Source organism: Zalophus californianus, chromosome 16, assembly GCF_009762305.2.
Source record: "Zalophus californianus isolate mZalCal1 chromosome 16, mZalCal1.pri.v2, whole genome shotgun sequence".
NCBI classification, from domain to species: domain Eukaryota; kingdom Metazoa; phylum Chordata; class Mammalia; order Carnivora; family Otariidae; genus Zalophus; species Zalophus californianus.
The window spans coordinates 44,896,792-44,920,887 of NC_045610.1; the positions used below are offsets into that span (position 1 = coordinate 44,896,792).

Genomic DNA, 24,096 nt, shown 5'->3' on the forward strand with positions numbered 1-24,096 from the left:
TGGGAGGCATTTAGAGCAGTGCTCTCAACCCTTGGCTGCGCAGGAGACTCTCTTAGAAAATTCACACAAATACCCTGAGCCCCGGGCCGCCTCCCAGATCAAGCAGCTCCGCAGCTCTGGGGGCAAGACCCCGAATCCGGACTTGGCAAGCTCTCCAGGAAGCAGCCGCGGCCCCAGACCTCTGGGTCTCTACAAACACCAGGTCACTTGGGCCCCGCATCTGCTGTGGGAAGGGACACGGGATGGGGTTACCCCAAAGCTGAGGCTGCCGCCTGCACCCTGGATTCCGGGCCCTCACTGCTCCTTACTGCAGCTGCACAGACAGGGGCTGCTTCCAACCCACCTGGGCCCTGAGACACTGAACAGGGTGCCAGGTGCATGCCGGGCTCTGGTGGCTGTGTCCGAAAGGACTGGGGCGCTGGGCAGGCTCGGCTGTAGGGCCCAGTCAAGGCCACGTCGACTCTCTGGGAGGCATCACAGGTGCCCAGGAGGAGGGGCCGATGAGCCCCCACTAGTGGAATCTCTAGGTCAGGGGTCAGCCTCCAAGGTCACAGGCCCCCATTCCTGGGTGCTCTGCATCTGTCAGGGTTGTCTCAGCCTCTAGCGTAGCCACAGTGGCCAACCATCCGGATTCGCCCCGGCCTGGGGAGGTTACCAGGAGTCAGGACTCTGAGCTTTAAAACCAACAGGAACTGGTCACCCTACTGGCCTCTCCCCTAACAATCCTTGATGCACTCTTGCTCACGAAGACCCACACCCTTTTACTTCAACCATAGCACACGGCTAGTGGCATCAGTGGCCTTGAACCTTCTGGCTTCCTCCTGGCCTGGCCACAAAAGCTTTGCTGAGCCATTGTACTCATTTCTCAGAAATCGGTTACCTGCCTGGGCTGGGCTCACCAAGTGCCCTCCTGCAGGCCAGTAGCCCCAGTCACGACTGAACACCTACCTCTCCGTACACAGGATGCACACAAGTCCCCGTAGTGAAGCCCTTCCCGCCACCGTCCCCCAGACGTGCGGTGCCAGGGGTATGTTGCGGGGTGGCAGGACAGACTTCTTGGAGGGGACGTGGTGTTGTGGGGGAGTCTGTGGCACACGCCAGAGGAAACATCTTGTGCAAAGATACAGAAGGTTCCAAGAAGCCCAAGCGGTCTGGGGAGGATGCAGAACTGGGGAGGGGGTGGTGGGGAGGGCTGAGAGGTGCACCAGAGGTGGCAGCGCGAGGCTGGCTCGTCCCACTGAGGTGCTTCACTCAACTGACACAGAGGCACCAGTCAATGAGGGGGCCCCACTGGCCAGGAAGGATTTGGCCCCTTCCCCCACCTGATGGGAGAGTCAAGCTTCCAGCCTCCCGAGGCCCACCCCCGCTGCTCAGGGCGGTGGGTCCCTGGTGTGGCCACAGGGAAGTTCCTGGGGGGCGGGGGGGACCGCCTCACCTCGGGTAGAAAGCCCTAGGACTAAAGCAGTCTTTCTCACCCTTGTCTACACGTTTTAATCGTTTGGACAACCCTCAAAACTCCTCATGCCCAGGGTGCACCCAGGCCAATTACATCAAATCAGGGTAAGACCCACAAAGCTCCGGAAGTAATCCCCGTGTAGAGCCAAGATTGAGCACCCTGTGCCAGAAGGATGTAGGGAGGTGGGGAGGGCATGCTCACAGAGGGGTTCCTGAGGCAGGGAACTAACCAACTGCACTGGAGGGCGCCAAGGACCTACCAGATGCCCTGGCCCCATCCCACCTCCCTCCTATCCCAAGTGCCACGTGAAATGAAAGGACATAAAAAGGGGAGTAGGAATGAACACACGCTTTGAGAAATGTTTTCCATGCTTGTTTGCAAGAATGTCCACGTGCTGAGGGAAAGACTGAACGGAAGGCGAGTCTGAAAATCAGAACTAATAGATTTCAGGTCTTTTGTGGCCATATCCTGAGAACCCCAAGCAACAGCCCAGAACCACCACTCGGCAGGGAATTTTGTATGTAAAAGGAACCAACCCAAGGGTATGGCTGTTTCCTCCTCTTCCAAACAAACGAGGCCTCAGGCCCAGAGCCCCGTGCTGGACAGCTCAGCCACAGGTAGGGTTATGTCGCTCCCTAGTGGCGAGGCCTGAGTACAGCGCGCATTCTCCACTTGAGAAACTTCCCCACAAATGCCCTCTCCCGAATTCAGTTAGGAAAATACTTTAGGACAGAGAACCTGCCCTGTGAGGCTCAAGTGCCTTACAGCCTACACGCAATCCTGGCATCCTGCCTACATCTCCTGCCCCTCATCCCGGGCACGGGAGGCGCCTCAGTACCATGGTCATGAGCTTGGGCTATACAGCCAGACAGATGTGGGGCCTGGAGAAGGTCACTGAATCTCAGCCACTTGCACAATGGGGATAATACATGACCTGATTCGGAGGGTTTGTGAAGAGCAGAGGGGAGGGAGACCTGACTTCCAGGAAGGGCCACACACAAGCTAGCAGTAGTAAGGGTCCAGGTTTTCCTCTGAGCAAATGGCATCCCCACCTGCACTGACACAGTGACGGATCATGCTTCTCTCTTTGCTCTGGCTGCTGGGGTTCAGAAGCAGACCCAGAACAATTCTGGAAGGGCTTCATGACTTGCATTTGGGTTTTTTTTTCTTAGTAATGACACTCTACTCTGATTTGCTCTTGGTCTTCATTTCTTCATATTGCACTGTTTTAGTCAGTTCCTGTAAATTTCCTCAAATCTTTTCTGGAATAAGAGAGGATATAAACAAATGAGACTTTATTTTGGACTCGATAAGTTTTGTTCTTTACACATATATGCCCGCCCAGTTCAGCATTTATTTTCAAATGGTATCATCTTTGATTAAGCCAAAAGCCTTATGTCTAAAAGACAGTGGTTCCAAAATACACACATCAGAGTTACCTTAGAGACTTAAAAAATACTCTAATTTAGAAGGTTTGGGATAGGCCCCCAGGAATCTATAATTTTAAAAAAGCTTCCCGCTGCTTCTAAGGCAGCCAGCCTAGCCCCTGGCCACGGAGCAGTGTTTGAGAATCTCCGGCCTGGAAACTTTAAAAAAGGGGCCATAGTTATACAAGATACTTTTCTAAAAAAAATATCAATCCCAACTTTATTTAACTGACGTGTTTCAAAAACAATGGGTGTCAATCCAAATCTGCAAATCAAACCCACTTGAATTCATCAGGGCAAAAACTTTGGGAAATCCCAGCAGTGAAGCCTCGTATAAAAATCAAGACTCTCCTACTTACTTGGGTCTTTGAGTTTGGTTTTTCTTAAAGTGGTCACACCTGGAGTAAACTTCCATGGAATGAAGATAATCCCAAGTTCTTTGACAACCCACCTGTCTTCAACTGCCACAGGCACACCCAAATCCCGTACAGGGTCAAAGATGCTGTCCCCTGGAGATTCTCTCACCTGCTTGACTTAAGGCTTCACCCCAGCTCCACTAGAGGGTGCTCCTTCCCTAGCCTGGACCACTTCCTTAGGCTCTGGCGGGGGGGGGGGGGGGGGGGGGGGGGGGGGTGCTGTGGAGACAGGAGCACCCAGTGAGGCCAAGGTGTGTTTCTCACAAGGCCCTGAAAGCCAGCTTGTGCCATCTCAGTGCCTCTGGGTCTCCAGACACACTGTGGGGGCTGTTTCCTAGCCCCAGGTGGTAGAGACCCACAAACTGTCTTCATAATTTTTATTACAAAGTCGGGAGAATGGCTCTCAAAGTGCAGCAGGACAGAAAGCCTTACCTCTGGCTCACCAAGACCAGCGCTCACTGGGAGGGCAAGTGTCGAAGCACGCTGGTGTACCTAACAAACAGATCTATCACATCAGCCATGCAGGATGGGGTGTTGGGGGAGTTTCCACACCCACCCCCGCCCCGAGTCCAGCTCCAAATGGCTTAGTTGTTCCTTATGCACCTTCCTCTAAAGGGTGCTCTTCGGCAGGATCCCTAGATGCCCAAGGGATAGGACAACTGGATCTGTGCAGTTTAAAAATCCATTTTACGGAACTCTTTTTATGGACTGCTAAGATCCCTGTGCTGGCAGGGGAGCTAGGAGGTGCTGGAAATTTCACCTCCCCAAAGTCAGACCTAGGTCTGAAGACGCCCAGACTCCTCTGTCTCCCCTCCAGGCCACCGTTCTCACTCTGGAAGGACCCGCAACCCTTTTATGAAGGGGTCCCAGATCCCCCTTTCCTTGGAAATCCAGGGCCCTCGGTTAGCACAGAGGGGTAGGAGCAATAGCCCACCAAGTGTGAAATCAGTACCAGGGGAAACTCATGTTGAAAATCTGTGACAACTAAGACACATTCGCCAGAAGGTACGCCTAAAAACAACAAAACTGCTACAGAAACAGGTGGGAGGTAAATAAGGGAGGTGGAATGGAACACACACAGAAAAGGAAGAGAAGACAGATGACCGTCCAGGTGACAAAAAACACATATAGGACGCAGGTGAGGCAGGAAAATCCCAGGTGGATTAATACTGACCCGGGTTCCAGTTCCGGGAAATTCCAAGTATTATTTTATGTCTTGCCACAAGGCTAGTGAGCTTAGGGGCTGGTAGGGCCTGTGACACATGAAAACACATGCCAACCAGGTCTTTCTGGAACTTGCAGTGCTCACTCACAACAGAGAGGCTGGCTTTACAATAAATTTCACAATACACCAGGTCCTGGTGCAGCCTTGATCCACGGTTGGCCAGAGAGAGAAAAAGGTGCCGGTCCCTGACAACAGAGACTCACAGGACGCCAGGGACATCTCCAGGGTGGTGCCTGCCCACAATGGCTGGGCAGAATGGGGGCCTGGCTGGCAGCTGCTAGATTTCAGGGAAGGGAAGACAGCCAGAGAATCAGAGACGCTAAAACTACAGAAGACGCTTTAATGGACACAACACTAACCTCCGCATACAGCGACTTTCTCAGGGGCAAAGGCCCACCAGGGCCTGGGCATGATGCCAGGCTGCAGTCCTGGAACTGCAGAAACCACCCGCTCTATTAACCACTGGAAAAAAAAAATCAGTGATTAGGGTCTTCAGTCTCAAGACCAAACATTCTCAGGGAATAATACTGGCCTCACTTTAGAAAGGAGCAACACCCAACACCCTAATGTGGAAAATCTTACTTGCTGTCTGCAATAGCATCAGTGCCTCTGTTTCCTCTAGGTAGCTGCTTCCAGGGAAGGGTGACAAGTATCGGCAGTTAGTCATCTGCATGTCCCTGGGGGATGGGGGAAGCTAGTACCAAGAGCATGGAAATCCATCTGTTACAATGATGTAGGGAAAGAAGGCCTCTTTCCCCTCCTCCGTTTTGCTTCTGCTCTGACCTACCCATTAGGGGCCAGAAAGGCCAGATGATGACCAAGTGGACGGTCCTATCTGCAAGGCTCACTATGAAAGGCTTCCCAGGGTGCGCGGCAGCTATGTGGACAAAACCAGCAAAGCCATCCTCTCCTTCCTGCTTCCTGCTTCCTCCCTTACCCTTACCGTCACTTCCTCCCCCAGTGAGGGCAAGAAAGAGAGAAAGAGAACAGGTACTTCTTTCATTGCCTAAGCGCCGTGCAGCGTGGTGGCACTAACTGCCCCCTCCAAGGTATCACAGAACACAGAGCAGGTTTGAAACTCCCACTAGGTTACAGATCACAATTACTTCCAAGTGGTCTTCACAGTTAAGAAGGGCATACATTTCAGAAGGCAGCCTCTGGGCCCCCCTCTCTCGCTCACGCACACGCTTTCACGCAGACTCTCACTCGTGGGAACGATGGTGGCCTCGGGGCGTGGCTGGCTCATGTCAGGTACTGCACCACGAGGAACATGACCACACAGGTGAGCAGCATCCCACCAATCATAAAGTACTTGTCCTGGAAAGCCCGCTTCTCAATGAGCCGCATCACGGTGTTGGACAAGCCCAGCATGTTGGCGATGTCGAGGATCTTCTTCTGAGTCCCCTGGGGCAGACAAGCAGAGAACGAAAAACAACGATCAACTCGTCTTGCCAAGGAATGGGACTTTACCAATAGACAGTCTCCTGGTCATGCCTAAAGCATATAAAATGCAGCATTAATCAGAAATAGATCGACGCTTACGGTCAAATGACTTTTGATTAAGGTACCAGAGCAAAGCAGGGAGGCAAGAAAAGTTTTTTCCACAAATGTGCTGGAACAATGGACTCTAGCTCACATACGTATCATGGACATGTATACACACACACGTCTCCTATGTATCATATACGTATATGTGTGTGAGAAGACCCTCAATTCATATTATGCACAAAAATGAATTTGAGATGGATCACAGAATTAAACATAAAGCTTCTGATGGAAAACACAGGAGAATATCCAAACACTGGCAATAATCCAGGTGTACGTCAACCAGAGAATGGGTAAACAATGTCCAGTGAATCGGCATGATGGGGATACTCCTTGACAATTAAAAGGACCTAATGACCGGGCGCCTGGGTGGCTCAGTTGGTTAAGCGGCTGCCTTCGGCTCGGGTCATGATCCCAGGGTCCTGGGATCGAGCCCCGCATCGGGCTCCATGCTCGGTGGAGGCCTGCTTCTCCCTCTCCCACTCCCCCTGCTCTCTCTCTCTCTCGCTGTCTCTCTCTCTGTCAAATAAATAAATAAAATCTTTAAAAAAAAAAAAAAAGGACCTAATGACCGACATGAACAATATGAAAGAGCTTGGAAAACACTCCTGAGAGGAAGCCACGCTTCCGAATCCATTTAAATGAAGTTCAGTAACAGGCAAAACTACTTTATGGTGAGATAATCAAAACAATGGTTCCCTGGAAGGAGGAATCATCTGGCTGGCAAAAGCAGGAGGGATTGTCCAGGGCCCATGGAAATGGTCTCTGTCTGGAGAGCAGTGTGAATTACAAAGGGGTGTGCATCTGCCAAAATTCAATGACCCGGGCAATTACATCTGTACACCTGTATGGACATTATACCTCAAGAAAATTTTTTGATGTTGGAATGTTTTATGTACTTTTTTTGAAAGGGCAACATCAAAAAACTCTTCCTCTGCTCCCTAACTCCGAAATCCTGGCTGTCAGCCCATTCACCTTGTAGAGTAGAAACCTCTGGGATTCTTTGGCGTGTAACGTGTGGGTCAACATCCATGTTTACCAGAGGGTCTGACGTGGGTGACATGGAAGGACACACACCAACACAGCCACCCCTTACATAAACGCCACCAAAACCCAAAGGGTATTTTACTCCTAAATCAACAGCACACACCACCCAGCATGCCCTTCCTCTCTGCTTTCTAAGTTTTGTTTTTAAGCACACTCAATTTCTTACGAAGTAACAAGTATAAATGACTCCTGGGGCAGACCCTAACCTACTTCCACACACACCACCCACCGCTTCCTTACGGATGGCACCCAGCCTAACGCCCTCCGTGCATTTTTTAAACCAACGATGCATTAACGAGCAAGAGAGAAGAGGCAGAAGTGAAAACGACGTGAGGACAGGAATTCAAAACCTGGGTTCAGCCCAGGCAATGACGAACAAGCCTGAGAGGGATCTCTCAAGTCCAACTTAACTGTTGCCAGAGGAGGCCAGAAATGTGTTTTTTCCACGACAGTGATGGTAAAATTTAGGCTCTCACTAAAGAGTCTGCTTAGCTCTGAGAGCAGATTATTTCATCACTGTACAAAGTGCAAGTAGCAAGCTTCTACAATCACCTGAAAATTAACATAAATTTCAAAAAAAAGGTATTCCTTTCCAAACACAAATTTCTCCAAATCACGGCCCAGTTCCTTCATGCTCTCTATGTTCCTTTCCAATGGTTTAGGCAGAGAAACCCCAGACAGAAGTGGGGTGGGAGGTGGGTGGCGGGAATCAGGAGACAAAAGGCAGGTAGGCAGTGGTAGGTGCGTGGAGGAAAGTGTTAGAAAACTCACATTCCAATCCCACCCGCCTCTCAGGCTTCCCGGCGCTTCCTTCTGGGGACAGCCTAGGGACAGATGCTGCTTGGACTCCCCCGTGACACCAGACTTTGCTGGGAAATGAACACTGGGTTTCACAAGAAGCTCTAACTAATCCCCACTAGGTCGACGTTAGTGCAGTGCGGTGAGTCTTATTCTAAAAGGGTTTTACTGGGGCGCCTGGGGGGCTGAGTTGGTAAGTGTCCCAACTCTTGATTTCAGCTCAGGTCATGATCTCAGGGTCGTGGGATCAAGCGCCGGATGGGCATGGGGACTGCTGAAGATTCTCCCTCTCCGTCTGCAAGCTCCCCACAACCCCTGCTCTTGCGCACGCTCTCTAACATAAATAAACAAAAGGGTTTTACTGTTTTTCTGGGATATGGACAGTTTTCCAAAGAAAGGGCAGATGAGTCATCACTTATCAGTTGAGATTACGGCAGGTGGCCGCTCGGAAAGAGAGGCACCTGTGAAGCTGTCAGAGACCACACTTCTAGACCATCAGAAGCACCATGGCCAGTGGCAGGAGGTCAAGTGTCCCTCACGGCTCGCCCGACCCTCTCCTTAGTAAAGATGGCAGGGGCTGTCCAGCCACGTACCGAAGTCCTGCGGAGCTGACAGGCTCAACGTGGTCCAACAAAAACTAAGATAAAGCTCACACTTCCGACTGACTGTTTCTCACAGCTCAGTGGCTGGGAGTGCTTCGTTCACAGGGGACCACACCCTGATAATAGGCACAGCCCACACCCCATTATCCAACAGGGCTGATACAGGAAAAGGGCTGAGGCTGAAACACCACGACTGACATCAGAATCTGTGTAATGTTTCTGTAAACCACTCCCGGGATTGGGGGTGGGGAGGGGGTAGGTTTGAGTCTCAGCCAATGGGGCAGGGCTTCTAGAAACACCTGTGACTAACGAGAGTGCTAGCGGTGCTGTGGGTCAACAGCCGGTGCTCTAGAAGCCGTCTGCTGCCGGTCTACCAGGGCGGCCCTAAGACCCCACCCACGGGGGCTCAGTTACAGGAGCACAAAAGGTCTCGGTTCCAAGGCGGTCTGTGTGTGCGGGGGGGGGGGGCCTCCGGGAAGCCATGGGAAGGGGAGGTGCCCCATACAGCCGCATCTGCCTTCTTGGAATCGCGGATTCTGTCATTTCTGAAATTGTGGAATTTCTTGGTCTTTTTGGTTCCTTTTGTAGCAGTCACTTTCATGACAGGTTCGGTAAATGGAAAAAGACCTAGACACCGAGAGATGCTAAATTATGCTTCGCTGCAAGCACAAGAAATAACTGCTGGTGAAGAGAGTGTGGTGACCCGTGGACTCACAATAATTCAGCTCTGATAGAAAGGATCCCAGACTCCATCGAAATCTCAAAATGTGAGGATACGGAACCGCAATGTAAACGCAGGTACCAAACCACTGGATGAGGCCAAAACAAAGGGCCTTTTCCCTGTCCCCCAGAAGGGCCCCCACCTTCAAGGTCAGTCTCTGGGCCCTCAGTCCCTCCAGAATACTGTGCCCTCCTCCAATGAGGTCATCCACGCTGTGGTGAATTTTCTGGAGGGAGGAGTTGAACTGCAGCGAGTCATCCGTTGGGATGGTGGTATCAGAGTCCTGTGAAAGAGACGCAGGCACTGGATTAGCTCTGCTGGCTGGTCAGCTCCTGGGGTCCTACCGCATCTGGCCGCTCTGCCTTTTGGCCAAGGCCAAGCCAGAGGAACAGCCAGAGGGAATGGTGCAAGAATCAGAGGAACCTAATAGAGAGGAGAAAGCGAAGCCAAGACCTGGGGTGGCCTCTGTTCGCTCAGAGGAAGAGCAACTTCCCTCCGACTTGGCACTCTGCAAACAAGTCCCGCTACACAAGGCCCGTTCATTCCTGCCTCTCTACCATGACCACCGCCTAGGACAGACAACATCAGGCCTTCAAGGCCTCGCTGGCCTTCTCCTAAAGGCTTTCTCTGACTACTTCCCTGACTATGAACTTAGCTTGGTCCACGTGTTCCTCTCCTTGGCTTTCCCTTAACACATTAGTATTAAAGGTTTGCTTTGGTTCTGCAGCTGTTTTATCTACAGTTTATCCCTGCCATTAGATTGAGACTCAGGATACAGGAGCCCATTTCCAAGGAAGGCCCAATGGTAGCCTGAATGACAATTCTCCTAAGCGGGCAAGAAATGGCTGTAAAGAAAGGAAGTGAGGGAAAAACAGACACTGATCAAGTGCTTTCCCCTCTGTGTGCGCATTACCCTAAGCTCACTTAATCCTCACTCTAACGTGACGACTTAGTTACTATAGTGTCCCCATTTTAGAGGTGAAGAAACTGAAACCCAGAGAGGTGGAACAGCTTGTCTGAGATCAGGCAGAGCTGCTAAGTCCAGCGGGGCCTGCATCTCACTACTGAGTGAGGAGCCTGCCCTCTTTAACCACCCAGTGGAGACAAACCCTGAGACTGGTCCTGGGGCTCTAAGTTTACACCAAAGGGGGCTGTATACAGAAGCCAGTCGGGACTGGCCGTACTTCCGCTTTCCTGCCTCCTGACCATGGCACACTCTTCAGCCTGGCAAGCAGTGCCCTTCTCACCTCCTTCAATCACCACCAAGAGGCTAAACCACCTCTTTTTTGCTGCACAAGTTCGGAATCATTTCCCACGCACCTGCTCTCCGTCCCTGCGGCTCACACAGGAGCGTCTCCCAGGGAGGAGCCCCGGCTTTGCCTTTTTTCCCAAGCTTTACTCTCAGCATAGTCAACAGTGTTCTGCACATGGCCAATGCTCAGGGGGGCGAAAGACCCCAGCGTTTGAATGAATCAATGAGCGACTTCTCTTCATCTGACCAGCATCTGCAGAATGCCTTTTATATACAAATCTTTCTTACCCTCTAATAGCTAATGGGGCATCATCACTCGGAAAAACGTATCCTAGTTTTAGCTCACAGAATGACCAGCAAGTAGTTCATTTGGCAAGTCAATTTTTACTAAGGGCACCGTGTGCTCCGCACCACACCAAGCTGATAAGAAACAAAATAATTCTAAGTGATCGTCCCTGGCCTAAAACAGGCCTGAATACCCAATGCCATGACTATCAAAAGCCCACAAACCTTTTAGTGTGTTGTATAGTTCATTATGCTTTTGAAAGGCATCTATGAAAACCTGGAAACTACAAAAAAAAAAAAAAAAAAGGAAAGGAACTATGCTTACCGCTCTACCACCAGCACATCCTCATTACACTTTTGAATTGTTAACCACTGATATGTGACTGCTTACCCTAGAGAAGTAAAATCTATGCAGGCACATTCTGAAATACTCAGGGAAATTTACTGCCAGCAGGGACACGGCAAAGGGACAAACCTCGGTGAAATGTGGACTGATCTGAATTCTAACGGCAGGCTCAGAACGCTAAGACCTCATTAGAAAATGAACCTCTCTGTAAAACGAAACAAAACAAAACAAAGGCCGCCAAACCCACCTCGCTTGGTGGAAATATATAATGCAGGACATGAAAAAGGCCAATGTGCTCTATAGCCGTGCGCAGGAAATGATCCTATCGAGATCCAAGGGCAGGGCCAAGGGTGTCCCCCAAATCAAACATGCAAGCCAACAGGCCACTTTCAAACAGGCTCAAAGTTAAGCAATCCATCCAAAACAAAATATCTGTTAACAAATTCCTCCAAACTGCTGCTCAGATTCGGGGCAAAAACATTTTCATGTATCCGATCCTGGAGCTACAGACACAGAGCCGTGCTGAGCGCCCAAAGGCAGCTTTGGAACGCTGCCTCCTGACAAATGGTCTCTGTTCTCATCATCGTGTCTCTATCTGATCAGAAAGAAACCTTTCCACCACGTGAACTTCCACCTCTCAGTCCAACCAGGTCATTTTCACCTCTGCCCGTGCGCTCAGTGTAACTGCTTCCTTTTCGGGCTTCTGTGTTCGCCAAAGAGATTCCCTGTCTAGGTCTAGTGTTGGCGGCAATGCACGAAGGCCACTGTCACTTCCAGTGGGTCTCCTCCTCCTCGGTCGGCTTCAGACACCCCCGAAAAGGATGAAGCTCCAAGACCCCAGCTGCAGCTCCAGGGAGCTGCCAGGTACCTGCAGATCCCCACCCCGGAGCCTGGCTTACGTTAGCGGTGAACGTGCGAGACAGAAGCTCCTCTCGCTGTCTCTCCTGCTGTTCCCTTGCGTATCGCCGATGCTGGAAGTTTTGGAGAGCGGTCTGCAAGTGCTGGACATCATACTTTAACTGGTCAACACGCCTGGAATTGATGGAGAGAGAGACTACATGTCAGGAACCCAAGGCAGCACGCTGCAGTGGCCAGCCTTTGTATTCAAGGAAGATGCTTCCTTGCTTCTCCCGACACTGCTTCGCGATATCTCCAACAGAATCTCCTGATTTTGATCGAGGATGGTGAAAAAAAAGCAGCAGCCTGTGGTTCCAGTCGGGTGGTAGCCCACGAGATTCCAGCAGCTTTACTTAAGCTCTGCTGGTCTCTGAGTCTGGATGCATGACAGGCAACAGGTGACAGGAAGCAGGCTCAAGGACCTCTCCCTGACCTTCCATGGACTATATCGCTTCCCAAGAAGAAGCCCAAGGGCATCTTTCGAGTAAAGCATCAACAAAGTTTCATAAAACTTTTGGGAGCAGGGGCTGGGGTGGAGGTGTTGAGGGGGCTTTCATTTTAATTTCATGGGGGAGTATCAAACGTAAGATTGGCATCTCATTATAAACAGACTGACTGAAGTGATTAAGGGCAAGATTTCATTTCAACCCAAGAAGGCAGCGGGAACCAAAGGCCAGAGCCAACCTCTCCGACAGCAGTAGGCTTCAAGTAGGCAGGCAATATCAAAATGACCCAACATAAGGAGACATGAGGCTTCTGAGCCACTAACCTCACAGGGTTTTTATTTTGAGGAAGCATCAGTGAAATGGAATCGTGCCCTTTAGGGGAACTTTATCTTTACAGAGTCTCGTTTTTCAATGTGTAAATGGATCTTTCAGAATATTCGCTAGCCTCCCCTGGGCTAGCCCTCACGGGCTGAGGGTGTCAGTGCACTCACAGTCTGGCATTCTGTCTTTTGTTAGGGGGCTCCTTGCTGGACAAAATCTCCAGACGTTCTAGATGGCTGAATATCTGGTCTATGCTTGCTTGGATTTCGTTTTCTACTACTGCACAAAAGAGAAAAAAGAGTAATTGCTGGAAGAGACAGCGAACTTAAATTAGAAGGATACATTAAACACATCTTTTTTCCATATCCAATAAATTCAAAGAAACACATTTTAAAAGGAGAAAAACACATATACTAGTGAGTAACTGGAAAAAATTCAAGTTATACTAAGTACTCTGTAAATGTTTTTCTAAACACATACACACATGTAGCTGTTAAAGCCATAACAATGCCAATTTTTAAAAAAGCTAGATAAATCTGTAGAAATAAATTTCTTGCCTTTAGAAACAAAATAAGCAAAATGCAGTATCTTCTGAAACAGAATGAGGTCTCTTTTCCTTTGAGATTATTCTCAGATACGAGTTATAAATATCTAGTAAAAAGGCTGCCAATTGAATTCCCTACAGTAATGAGGTTAAAAGAAAAAAAAAAGCAAAGGGGAAGATTAGTGTGTGAAACACAGAGAAGTGCTCCCTTAAGGCTTTCCATAAGAATGGGCAGGCTGACGCTGATGTCCCCAAAATAGACCAAATATCACTAGGAAAGGCCCAGGAAAGAATCCACAGAGATAAAGATATGATAAATACACTCATTTTCCTTATCCCTTTTGATAAACAGTCGAAATTACCGCTTTTCCATTTTTCATCATACGACAACGGGAATGTTGGGAAGGCAAACAGAGCCGATTGGACACTAATCTGTGCACAGAAGAAAGGCACCCAGACTGCTTCTCGCCCCAGAAAGACATGACAGTGGACCTGTCCAACCTACGGCTGATATACAGTTTGGATGAGAACGAGGTGGGCACAGAACCCAGAGACGCTTTTGAGGCTGTGGAAAGGAGGCACGAGTGGTCAGAATCGGGCGTGCTGACAGCCGGGCAGGGAGGTGAGGGGGTGGCCTCCGCAGCGTGTGGGGAACCAGTGGTGCCTGTCTGACCAGCTCCAAGAGAGGACCTTTCCTTACAACGGCAAAGAAACCACGAAACAAAAAGCAGAGCTCTTCTCCAAAGAAACCACGGTGTGGGAACTAAACTAATTAATATTGCTATTCGTTTCTGAATAATCCTCCTAAAAAAGCCACAGTTCTCAGCTCAGAAGAAATGACCGATTCCAGTTCAACATCTCTGAGTTGGTATGGAGCACAGTCCTCTAAGGGCTCGGTAATTAGATGAAGACAGGTGGAGGAGAGAATGTCCATTCCCATAGGGCCATGTCAGGTTGAGTGTAGGGGTCACGGGGCTACGACTGGTGGGATTCCACAGGGTGCAATCAGGGAAGCCAGCGACTTTGCCAGAGGGTGTTTCTGTCCACCCGAACAACAGAACTCATTCTGCGCTGAATCATTAAGCCCCTGAGGCAGAAACGCGGTCAGGAAACCCAGCCCATTAGCATGGTGTCATCAGAGAAAGGACTCTGGTCTCCATAGTTAATTACTCACGGTGCAGAGACTGCTTGTCTGCCGTCTCCAGGCGTCCCATGTGAGACTGGATCTCGTGGACCTGCCTCTCAAAGGAAGAGAGAGGAAATGAGCGAGACAGGAGTAATCAACAGTGTTTCGGCCAGGAAAGACACGTTTTCTGATGCCAACATGTAACCGATTTAAATTGACAGCATCGCTGAACTGTAAAATTTGTAAGTGGCACTTTAGGCCACATGTTTTGGCAGGGTTTCTAATAATTTAACACGAATATGAATAGTAATACCGACAGGCAGCATTTACTGAGCACTTGCCACATCTAAGACATTCTGCCAAGTCAATAACCCCACGAGGAAAGGACCATTATCATCTTCATTTTGTAAATAAGACAACTGAAGCCCAGAAAGGTTATGTAGCTTGTTCAAGGTCACACAGCAAGTGATAAACCTCAATCTGGACCCAGCCAATCCCACTCTCTGTTCTTTGACCCAACGTGCTGAGTGCTGGTCTGTACTAGGGAGAGTCAAAGGGCAGGACAGATATAATCCTTGTCCTTGAGAAACAATGTAATTAGGAATGACAGGCCAGAGGGACATGAAAAGTCCCAAGATTGGAGAGAGCACTCAGACACACTAGTGTAAACAAAAAGGAAGCTGAGGAGTGGCGGTGTCAAGGAAAGGCAAGAACATAAAAGAGTAAGCTGGGGGAAACTGGTGGGGTGAAGCGAGTTCTGAAGATCATTTTGAAGATGGGAGACATGATCTGGTGAGGGAAGAGATGAAGAAAATGATACGCAAAAAGGCACGTCATGTGGATTACAAGCAGGCTGGCCGGCCTGAAAGAGAGTTGGGGTCCGAGGGGAGAAGGGATGAGGCGATTAGCCGCAGAAAATGATCAGAGAAGGTCCTGAAAGATAGGGATCTCCTGTTTGGTAACCACCTCTCCCTGGCAATACCAGGCGATTGCTATCTCGTTTGGAAATGCAACACCATACCCTGGACCTCTAGCATGGTCCCGGACATCAGGCCCTAGAGTGCTCTCTGGAGGCTCCCCTGGGCTTGGCCAAGGTCACCCTCGGAGCCCTTCCTAGCAGGCCTCTGTGATCAGGCCTGGAATATTGCTTATGCTGCCCCTGACAACTGCTTCCTGGTGCTTCTGGCCTCTATGCCTTAGAGGCACAGGGAAGGAAGCTGCTGAGCTCTTACATCATCTTCAACCCTTGAGGGAAACAGCAGCAGCCAACCTCCACCATGAGCACCACAAACAGTGAACCCAAATTGACCAATGCGAGCAAAGGAGCCCAAATTTGGTTTCAACTTCCTCTTGTCTTTGCCAGGGCTTTCCTGTAGCCTCCAAACATGACCCATGGCACCAGAAGGAAGGCCAACTCTCTAATGACTCTGAGTGTACCTGGGTGAGACCCATGGGCATGAGAGGAAACTAGAAATCACTACTAGAGATGGAGGGACCGGACTGCTACCCAGTAGGTAAGTCCTGATAGTTTAGAGTGGGGCACGTGGGGGTTTGGAGGTAGATATAGGGATGCCGCTTGACTTAACCAACATCTGGATCAGGGTTACCATAGAAACAGCAGCAGAGGACTGCATAGCAACACTGAAGGAAAGAAGAATTCGGATTTCACAGAAGGCCTGCATGTAGACAGTGAGGTAAATTTTCAACAGTAGCTTCATAGAGCAAATCTGAAAATTAGTGGCATTATTGACAGGAACAGGAACATAATAAAAAAGGGGTGGGGGGCAAAAAATATCCAAGACAACTCTGAGTTAAGTATGAGAGGGATGACCTGTCCCACCTCCTATGAACACTTATTACAAAGCCGTAATAATAAAACCAATATGGTAGCAGTGCAGAGACAGACAGACAAACCTGACCCCAACGCTGACTCAAGAGCAAAGAATAGAGGCTAGAAAGAGTCCTCCGTGTTTGGGGACTCGATGACATAAATGAGTGGGAAAAGAATGGACTATAATCAATGCCAAAGGCTCAGTTTGTTACCCACGCAGAAGACGGTATCTCACATAATACACAAAAATAAACTCAAGATGGTTTAAAGCCCAAATGAAAAAAGCGAGGCTTTAAAACTTTCTGAAGAAACTGATGAATCACTGAACTCTACCTCAGAAACTAATGATACACTAGATGTTAAGTAATTGAATTTAAATAAAAAAAAACTTTCTGAAGAAAACACAGGAGTACGTATTATGATTCAGGTTAAAGAATTTCTTAAACAAGACAATAACCAAAACTATCCCCCAAACCTCAAACACCACAAGGCTGGTAAATTTGACTACATTGAAACAACTTTTCTACAGCAAAGGCACTATTAAATAAATAAATAAATAAATAAATAAAAAGATAGGCAGAGACTGGAAAATACCTCGAGCAGATGAGAAAGGGCTAATGTCTAGAATATTTAAGAAAAATGCTACAAGTCAATAGGAAAAGTCAAACAAAGCACTTCTGTAAAATGGGCGAAGGGCAACTGACAGAAAAGAAAACCCAGGGCGCCTGGGTGCCTCAGATGGTTAAGCGTCTGCCTTCGGCTCGGGTCATGGTCCCAGAGTCCTGGGATCGAGTCCCACATCAGGCTCCCTGCTCCTTGGGAGCCTGCTTCTCCCTCTGCCTCTCTCTCTCTCTGTCTCTCTGTCTCTGTCTCTCATGAATAAATAAATCTTAAAAAAAAAAGAAAAGAAAAGAAAACCCAAAAGGCCAATAGGTATATAAAGAGACACTCCACCTGACTAGTCATCAGGAGAATGCAAATTAAAAATAATGAGATATCACATTTCTCCCATTGGATTGATAGGTATTTTAAACTTTAAGGATGAGGGCTTCACGGTGGGCTACATGACGGTACCCAAGGGATGCCAGGAAGATTCCCAGCATTCTACCACAGGACTACCTTTGGCTCTATGTTTTGTTCAATATTAAAAAAAAAAAAACAAAAAAACAACTTACACTTATGAAATTTGCATATGATTCTGTACTATAATGAATGGGTAGGATATTGTACCACAAAACAAGTATGAACATTTTTCATTTAGGCTAAAGTAGTAAGATGAAATTTGTCAGGGATGAAAAGCCTTTCGACTTAAGGCTTTTAAAAAAAAGTCAAATGTACAATATCGACTGGCACTTCATTCTGGAAGCCATCTGTTAAAGGACACTGTCTATTAAAGGCTTCCCCTAATGGAAGATGGATGAACAAGATGACTGGGAAAGTCTAGAACTCAAGTCACAAAGAGGAATGGTTGAAAGAGCTAGTGATAGTAAGCCTCTGAGGAAAGAAAAGGGAAAAAACCCTAAATTAAATGGGGCAGCTGGTGCTCTTCAAGTATCTAGAGTTAACACATATGAAGAGGAACGGGTTTGTCCTCCACCGCTGCTCCTTAAGGGAGATCCAGAACCAAAAGATGCAAATTTCAAGATGACGGATTTCAGCGCAGTGTGCCCCTCCCCCACGAAAAGAACCCTGAGAATAATTATGGACTCTCTCTCTTCAAGAAAAGGAAGAAAAACAAGAGCTCCTGCATGCTTAAACACAGGGTACATGAACTGTCTTGGGTTTTATAAAGTGTCTTCCTGACCAAAGTGTGTTGGAATGGAAGATCTTGCCAGTCCCTTTTTTTTATTTTCTTGAGAGAGAGAGAGCGCGCGCGCGTGTGCACGAGAATGTGCGCAAGTCGGGGGGAGGTGTACAGCAGAGAGAGAGAGGGAACTCCAAGCAGGCTCCATGCCCAGGGCAGAGCCCAACACCAGGCTCAATCTCACAATGCTGAGACCATGACCTGAGCCGCAACCAAGAGTCAGATGCCTAACCAACTGAGCCACCCAGGCACCACCACCCCCACTTTCAGATCTTAAATTCTATGAGGACAGAGGGAGAGATGATGGCAACACTCAACCTATAAACACCCTTCAGGTGGCTTTTACTATTTTCCAAGCTAAAATGGATAAACTTTAGTTGTAGGGAAACATTACTGACTTTTCCCATCTATGCTTAGAATGAACTAGGAGAGATAGAGTCAAGAAAATGATTCCAATGTCTACATTTCATGTCTGAGAGGAAGTAAATGCAAAATAACAAAGCAAGTATGAATGGCACGGTGGGAACTACTATATGCCAAGTGGGAAATCTGTTTTAAACTGAACTGGGAATTCAGACAACACACTTGAAGCCAATAAGGAACAGGTGATACAAAGGTATGACTTGGGGGTGTGGACACTAGAAACCAGAAGTCCTAGCCTTGTCCAGCATGGGAGTCATGGTGGGCTTGGGTAATAACATAAATAAGCAGAGAGATCTGATAGCAAGTCACTGTTGCTGACTTAAAAAAAAAAAAGTCTGTGGAAGATGTAGAAGATCTAGGAAGAATTTTAGAATGAAATTGCTTTTTGTATAAAAGTCCATGGAACTACCGTCATCCCCCTTCATAAACACCACTTTGTATCCACGCTGCCTCTGACCACTGTGAGCAGGAATGTTTTGGAGTTAAAAGATACTGGTTACAAGTTCTGGTTCCACTATGTAGTGGTTGAGGGACCATGAACAAGTCATTTAACTCCTTGGCACCTCAGTCTTAGGTGAAATAGGGTACTAATAATCACCATTATTTAAAGGCTCAGAGATCCAAATGCAGTATGAAACTGCTATGTAACCTACATAGCATCACACACACTTTTGCGGTTGTTTTTAGTTAGAAGTAGCAGGAACCATCTGGTCATTCTCATCTCCCTGACTTTGCCTCTACTACAATTAGCCTCCCACCAGAAGGCAAAATCAAAAAAAGGAAAAACTGGTCTTGAGATAAAGTAATAGTTTTTACACCCAGCTGCTCATTAAAAACACTTGGGGAGCTTTTTAAAAATAGAGCTTCTTGTGCTCCAGACTTAATGAATCAGAATCTCTAGGGATAATAAGGTGAATGAGGCTGGACAATATACGGGACAAGTATGGGCACCTTTACAACCACTGGAATACCAAAAATAGAAGCCTGGCAACTTACCCCTCTACAAATTTCATCCGAATGCAGTATTATTTAAGTGTAAGATGTTTATTCTGATTTTCATCTTTTTTTTTTCACTCGTTGCTCAGGCAGTTCAGGAGTTTTCGAGATACATAACTTTAATCTCAATGTACTTTCAGGGACATGGCAAGAGATAACCACAAATTGGGTTCAAAGTTCCAGTGCAATTCATATGCTCAGTTACTGCTGTGTCAATTCAGCTACAATCATTAATTTTGGCAATTGCAAAAGTTAATTGGTGATGCTTACAGAATTGTGTGTTTCTTCTTTAAGACACTCAATCACCAGGATTACGAAGCTGAAAGGAGCTTGGAAGTTTGACTAGCCCCAGACTAACATTTTATAGAACAGAAAAACAAGGTGAAGAAGTCTAGAATCAGAACTCCCAGGTTCAGTACTTGTGGGGAAAGACACTGTAAAAGACCTGCCCTTTCTTAGCAACATGAGAACTGTCATTCCTTTTCCAACTGACTCATAGGTCGAATTTTTAAAGCCCCTTCCTATAATTTTTATATGAGACTGAGGATCCCAGGGTGAGAGCAAATTCTGTCATTTTAATACCGTTACAAAGTAGGCTCTATATCTTCACTCACCCAAACCAAACACTCCATCATTATGGTTTCTAGTATAAACCATATCAGAATAAAAGGGGGAAAAGTGTAGCAGCAACAAGATCAGTGTCAATAAGAGTAGGGGCTGACATCATTTAGGAACTGTGAGCTACAATGAAGCTTTTCTGACGACCTTAGTCCAATGATGGATCTTTACAAATTGTTAAAGAAGATTCCGTTTGTACTGCTCATTTACCCTCCATCCCATCCTGTCACACCTTAGATCTTTCTTCGGACGTCCCTTGACTGTTCCAAGTAAATAGTAAACTATGTGTAGGGGCCTTGACTCCCCACCAGCTCTACCAACCCAGAACATCAAGTTGGCAGGTGCTGGACAAAGTATTAAAATCTGTAGGTGTGACTTTCCCTTCGCCTAGTCTACCTAGCAGGTAGTCACGGCCTCGAAGATCCCAGGAGCCGTCCGGCCCAACGTCCCCACGCATCAGGCCGGACCCTCCATCCGCCGCTGACTTGGGCATCCCGCCAGAGATTGAGCGCTTCCGAGCTGCCCCTGGCAGCGCCCCGGCGGAAGGACTCGGCCTCCACACTGGCGGACGCCCCGAGGCCCCAGCCAGGGGATCTGGCCTCGCCTAGCCTGGCTGCGCCCCCGCCCGTGCCCCGACGCGGCCCTCACTTGTGCGTTTGCTGGTAAAGCGGCTCCATGTCGCCGGCCCCGCCGGGTCCGGCCCTGGCTTCCTCGGAACACGTCCTCACAGCCCCGCTTCCGGCTTCCGGCTTCCGGTCGGGGGACCCGCCCCCTCCTGTCGACCAGGGCTGTCCCCACGCGCGCCCTGCTAGTGGTCGTGGCGAGAGAGGAGGAGGGCAACGGGAGAAGAGGCCCGGACGAGAAGGCTAAGTGTAGTCAGAGGCGCTACCGCAGGTTGGGGGCGAGGAAGCATAGGTTTTGGCAGGGGGTGATCGTCAGCATCGAGTCAGGCGTTTGGCAAGGGCAGTCGGAGAGGACTGACGTGAGGTCCTCAGAGCCGATACCTGCCCTTCGCTGGGGCGGGCTTCACTGTAAACTGCCAAACTGTGGGTCTGGAGATTTCGCTCTTCCCTGGCGTTTCTGACCCAAGCTTCTATGTCAAATCTGTCCGTTTACTGCCCCCCCCCCCCATTTATCCTTCCAATAAACCCACAATGAATGAGTGGTTACCACGTGTCATGTGTGCTTGTGGGAGAAACCGGGTTCCTCTTGCCCTCAGAAGAGGTCGCGGTCTAGGAAAGGAAGTAAGATAAATGTACAAATAAACATCTACAAGGGAGAAAGTCCAAAGAGACTGAGCCGAGCTGGGGTCGGCCCCGTCGGAGATTCAGGAAAAACTTAACGTAGGAGGTGGCATTTGAGTTGGGACTTGGAGGATTTGGACGCTTCGGTCTCCTCATAGACCTAACCCGTGTCCACCCTCCCAGGCTTATCTGCAGTTCCTCCCAAGGGAGGAGATGTTCCTCTTCCTTTGACAAGTTGATGCTTTTATTTTCCTGTATCCTGGAGCCCACCCAGTTTTGTGTCCCAAGAGACTGTCCACCCATGTACATTCTTTCCCTAACATTTTTCCATTTATTCTAATATTTATTTATTCATGAGCACCTACTATTACTAGGCACAGATCCGGGGGGGAGGAATACAAGTAAGTTAGCCCTCAAACGTCTCATCTCTCATAGTCTGTTGAGAGGGCTAATTATGCCCTCAAGCTACGTGATCAGGTAGAGTAAGTGCTATAAATGGTACAAAATACCATTTTTCTGAAGAAAAGCACAAAGGGTTCATGGACTAATCAGCCTATGAATGGGACCTTCAAGAATCAACAGTTTCTTGTTTTTGTTTTTAAGAATCAATAGAGTTTTAACAGTGTCTTGCACATGCTAACCACTTTGTAAATGTGTTTTTTTTTTCCTAAAGATTTATTTATTTTTGAGAGAGCACACACCAGCTCACCCCAGGGGAGGAGGGGCAGAGGGAGAGGGAGAGGGAGAGAGAGAATCTCAGGCGGACCCCCCACCCAGCAGAGCCCAATGCTGGGCTCTATCCCACCACGGTGAGATCATGACATTAGCAGAAACCAAGAGTCGGTTGCTCAACTGACTGAGCCACCCAGGCACCCCTGTAAATGTTTATTTTCTTGGCTTAATAGAGATGAAGGGAAGGACATTTGAAGCTGAGGATATAGCTTGAGAAGAGGAAAATCGTGAGAAAGAACATTAGACCTCCCGTGGCTGGGTTTAGGGAGCTTGGGGCAATAGTAGTGTTAGAAGGAAAGTTGGAGCCAGATCATGGGGGATCTTAAATGTCACGTGTAGATTTTTATTTACAGATTTTTAAAAAATTCTATAGGTAGTTAGAAGCTTTTAGAGGTTGAATAGAAATTTTAAATTTTCTCAAAGAATTTTTATACCTATATTTTGTTCTTCTTTGGACCTCACAGCCTCCCAGTGAGGTGGGTAAGGCAGATAAGGATATTGAAGTCCAGAGGACCTCCCCTCTGCTTCTCAGGCTCTTAGGTCTTTATATGGGCATAGGGCTTTCTCTAAAGAGAGGAAAACTCCATCCCTCCATCTTGCTGCACTTTTAACTTCTATCTCATTTCTTTTCTTTCATGACTAAGCCATCTGGACAATTGATCTACACTGGCAACATCTCTGTGGGTGGCTTGCCTTCCAACCTCTCCTCTGTTCTCCTAGAACTGTTTTCTAGCTCACCAGAGTCTACCTCACTTAGTCCAGTGGTCTTTTTCCATGAATCTTCATACATATATTCATTAAACTCATACTATGTATCAGGCACAATGCAAGGATTGGGGCACAAAGATGAGTAAAACATCCATCAGCTTGCCATAGAAGTTCTTTATTTTTTATTTAAAATCAATTAAATAACATATAGTGTATTATTAGTTTCAGAGGTAGAGTTTAGTGATTCATCAGTTGCATATAACACCCAGTACTCATTACATCAAATGCTCTTTTTAATGCCCATCACCCAGTTACCCCATCCCTCACCCACCTCCCCTCCAGCAACCCTCAGTTTATTTCCTACAGTTAAGAGTCTCTTATGGTTTGTCTCTCTCTTTGATTTTGTCTTATTTTTCCTTCTTTAATATACACATTTACACAGAAGGGAAACATCCACAGAGATATTTAGAATATCATGTGGTGAGTGTGGAATAGAGGTGATTAGGAACTATGTGACGACAGAGAAGTGACACAGCCTAGTTTCGGGATTCAAGAGGACTTCAAAGAGAAGATGATACCTGAACTGAGTCTTGATTTATTTCTTTAAAGCTAGTTACATTATTACTCATGATGCTGCATCAACCTTCACACTGACATGAATACTCATGACCCAAAGTTTGTTACTATGCTTCACTGATGATGACACTAATGGCAAATTTTCCCCAGGGTATGCAGGAAAAGATGAATAATAATTCACTGTTCAGAATTTTTTAGTAAAAATCTATAATAATCTAATATATAACATATATAAGCTATTATATATTATATATATATATCTTCCAACTATGTCTTTTCTTCAATTCTTTAGGCCTTAGTTCCTGCATTCCTAGAATATGATCTCTTTCAGTGTTGATTGCAGCCCTGCCTTCCACACACTGAAACCAGTTGGCAGAGGAGAAAGGGTAGCTAGCCTGGAGGTGCATGGATGAAAAAAGAAGAGAAGTCCCATTCATGCAAGGAATACATGGCCTTCCCCCAGCCCTACTTAAGACTGACTCAGTGGCTCATGACATCAATAGAGTGATCAAAGGAAAGAGAAGACATTGATTGTAAAAGCCAGTCGGCAGAGTAATGGTTTCGAGCAGAGAAGACAGACATGGCCACCTCTGGTGGACTGCCTGACGTGTGGTGTGAAGCCTTTGGTGGGCGTGGGGTAATCAGTCTTACCAGGGAAGGTGGGGAGCCCCACATGGAGCAAAAAATGCTGCCAGCCCCACTCTTCTGGT

General features: G+C 47.8%; 1 protein-coding gene across 4 annotated transcripts; it reads right to left on the minus strand.

The window, feature by feature from the left end:
* Positions 1-1,487: 1,487 nt before the first annotated feature.
* On the minus strand, positions 1,488-20,909 carry GOSR2 (golgi SNAP receptor complex member 2). Of its 4 annotated transcripts, none has more exons than XM_035724700.1 (6): positions 20,775-20,879; positions 14,503-14,567; positions 12,955-13,060; positions 12,020-12,152; positions 9,380-9,520; positions 1,729-5,928 (listed from the first exon to the last, which is right to left on the minus strand). In XM_035724700.1, exons 1-6 carry the CDS (start codon positions 20,801-20,803, stop codon positions 5,767-5,769), a joined length of 636 nt encoding a protein of 211 aa, XP_035580593.1. In that variant the 5' UTR covers positions 20,804-20,879; the 3' UTR covers positions 1,729-5,766. The 4 variants fall into 4 exon arrangements, with proteins under 4 accessions (XP_035580595.1, XP_035580594.1, XP_035580593.1 ...); XM_035724699.1 differs by having other exon boundaries at positions 1,734-5,928; positions 12,955-13,063; XM_035724702.1 differs by lacking the exon at positions 9,380-9,520 and having other exon boundaries at positions 1,488-5,928.
* Positions 20,910-24,096: the final 3,187 nt, after the last annotated feature.

What these genes read in the sequence shown, in the direction of transcription:
- GOSR2 (XM_035724699.1), bottom strand. Translation starts at nt 20,803, where the DNA reads ATGGAGCCGCTTTACCAGCAAACGCACAA. An exon ending in CTTTACCAGCAAACGCACAA is followed by an intron (nt 14,568 to 20,774) that starts GTGAGGGCCGCG and finishes TTCCTTTGAGAG; the next exon opens with GCAGGTCCACGAGATCCAGT. An exon ending in AGACAAGCAGTCTCTGCACC is followed by an intron (nt 13,064 to 14,502) that starts GTGAGTAATTAA and finishes TCTTTTGTGCAG; the next exon opens with TAGTAGAAAACGAAATCCAA.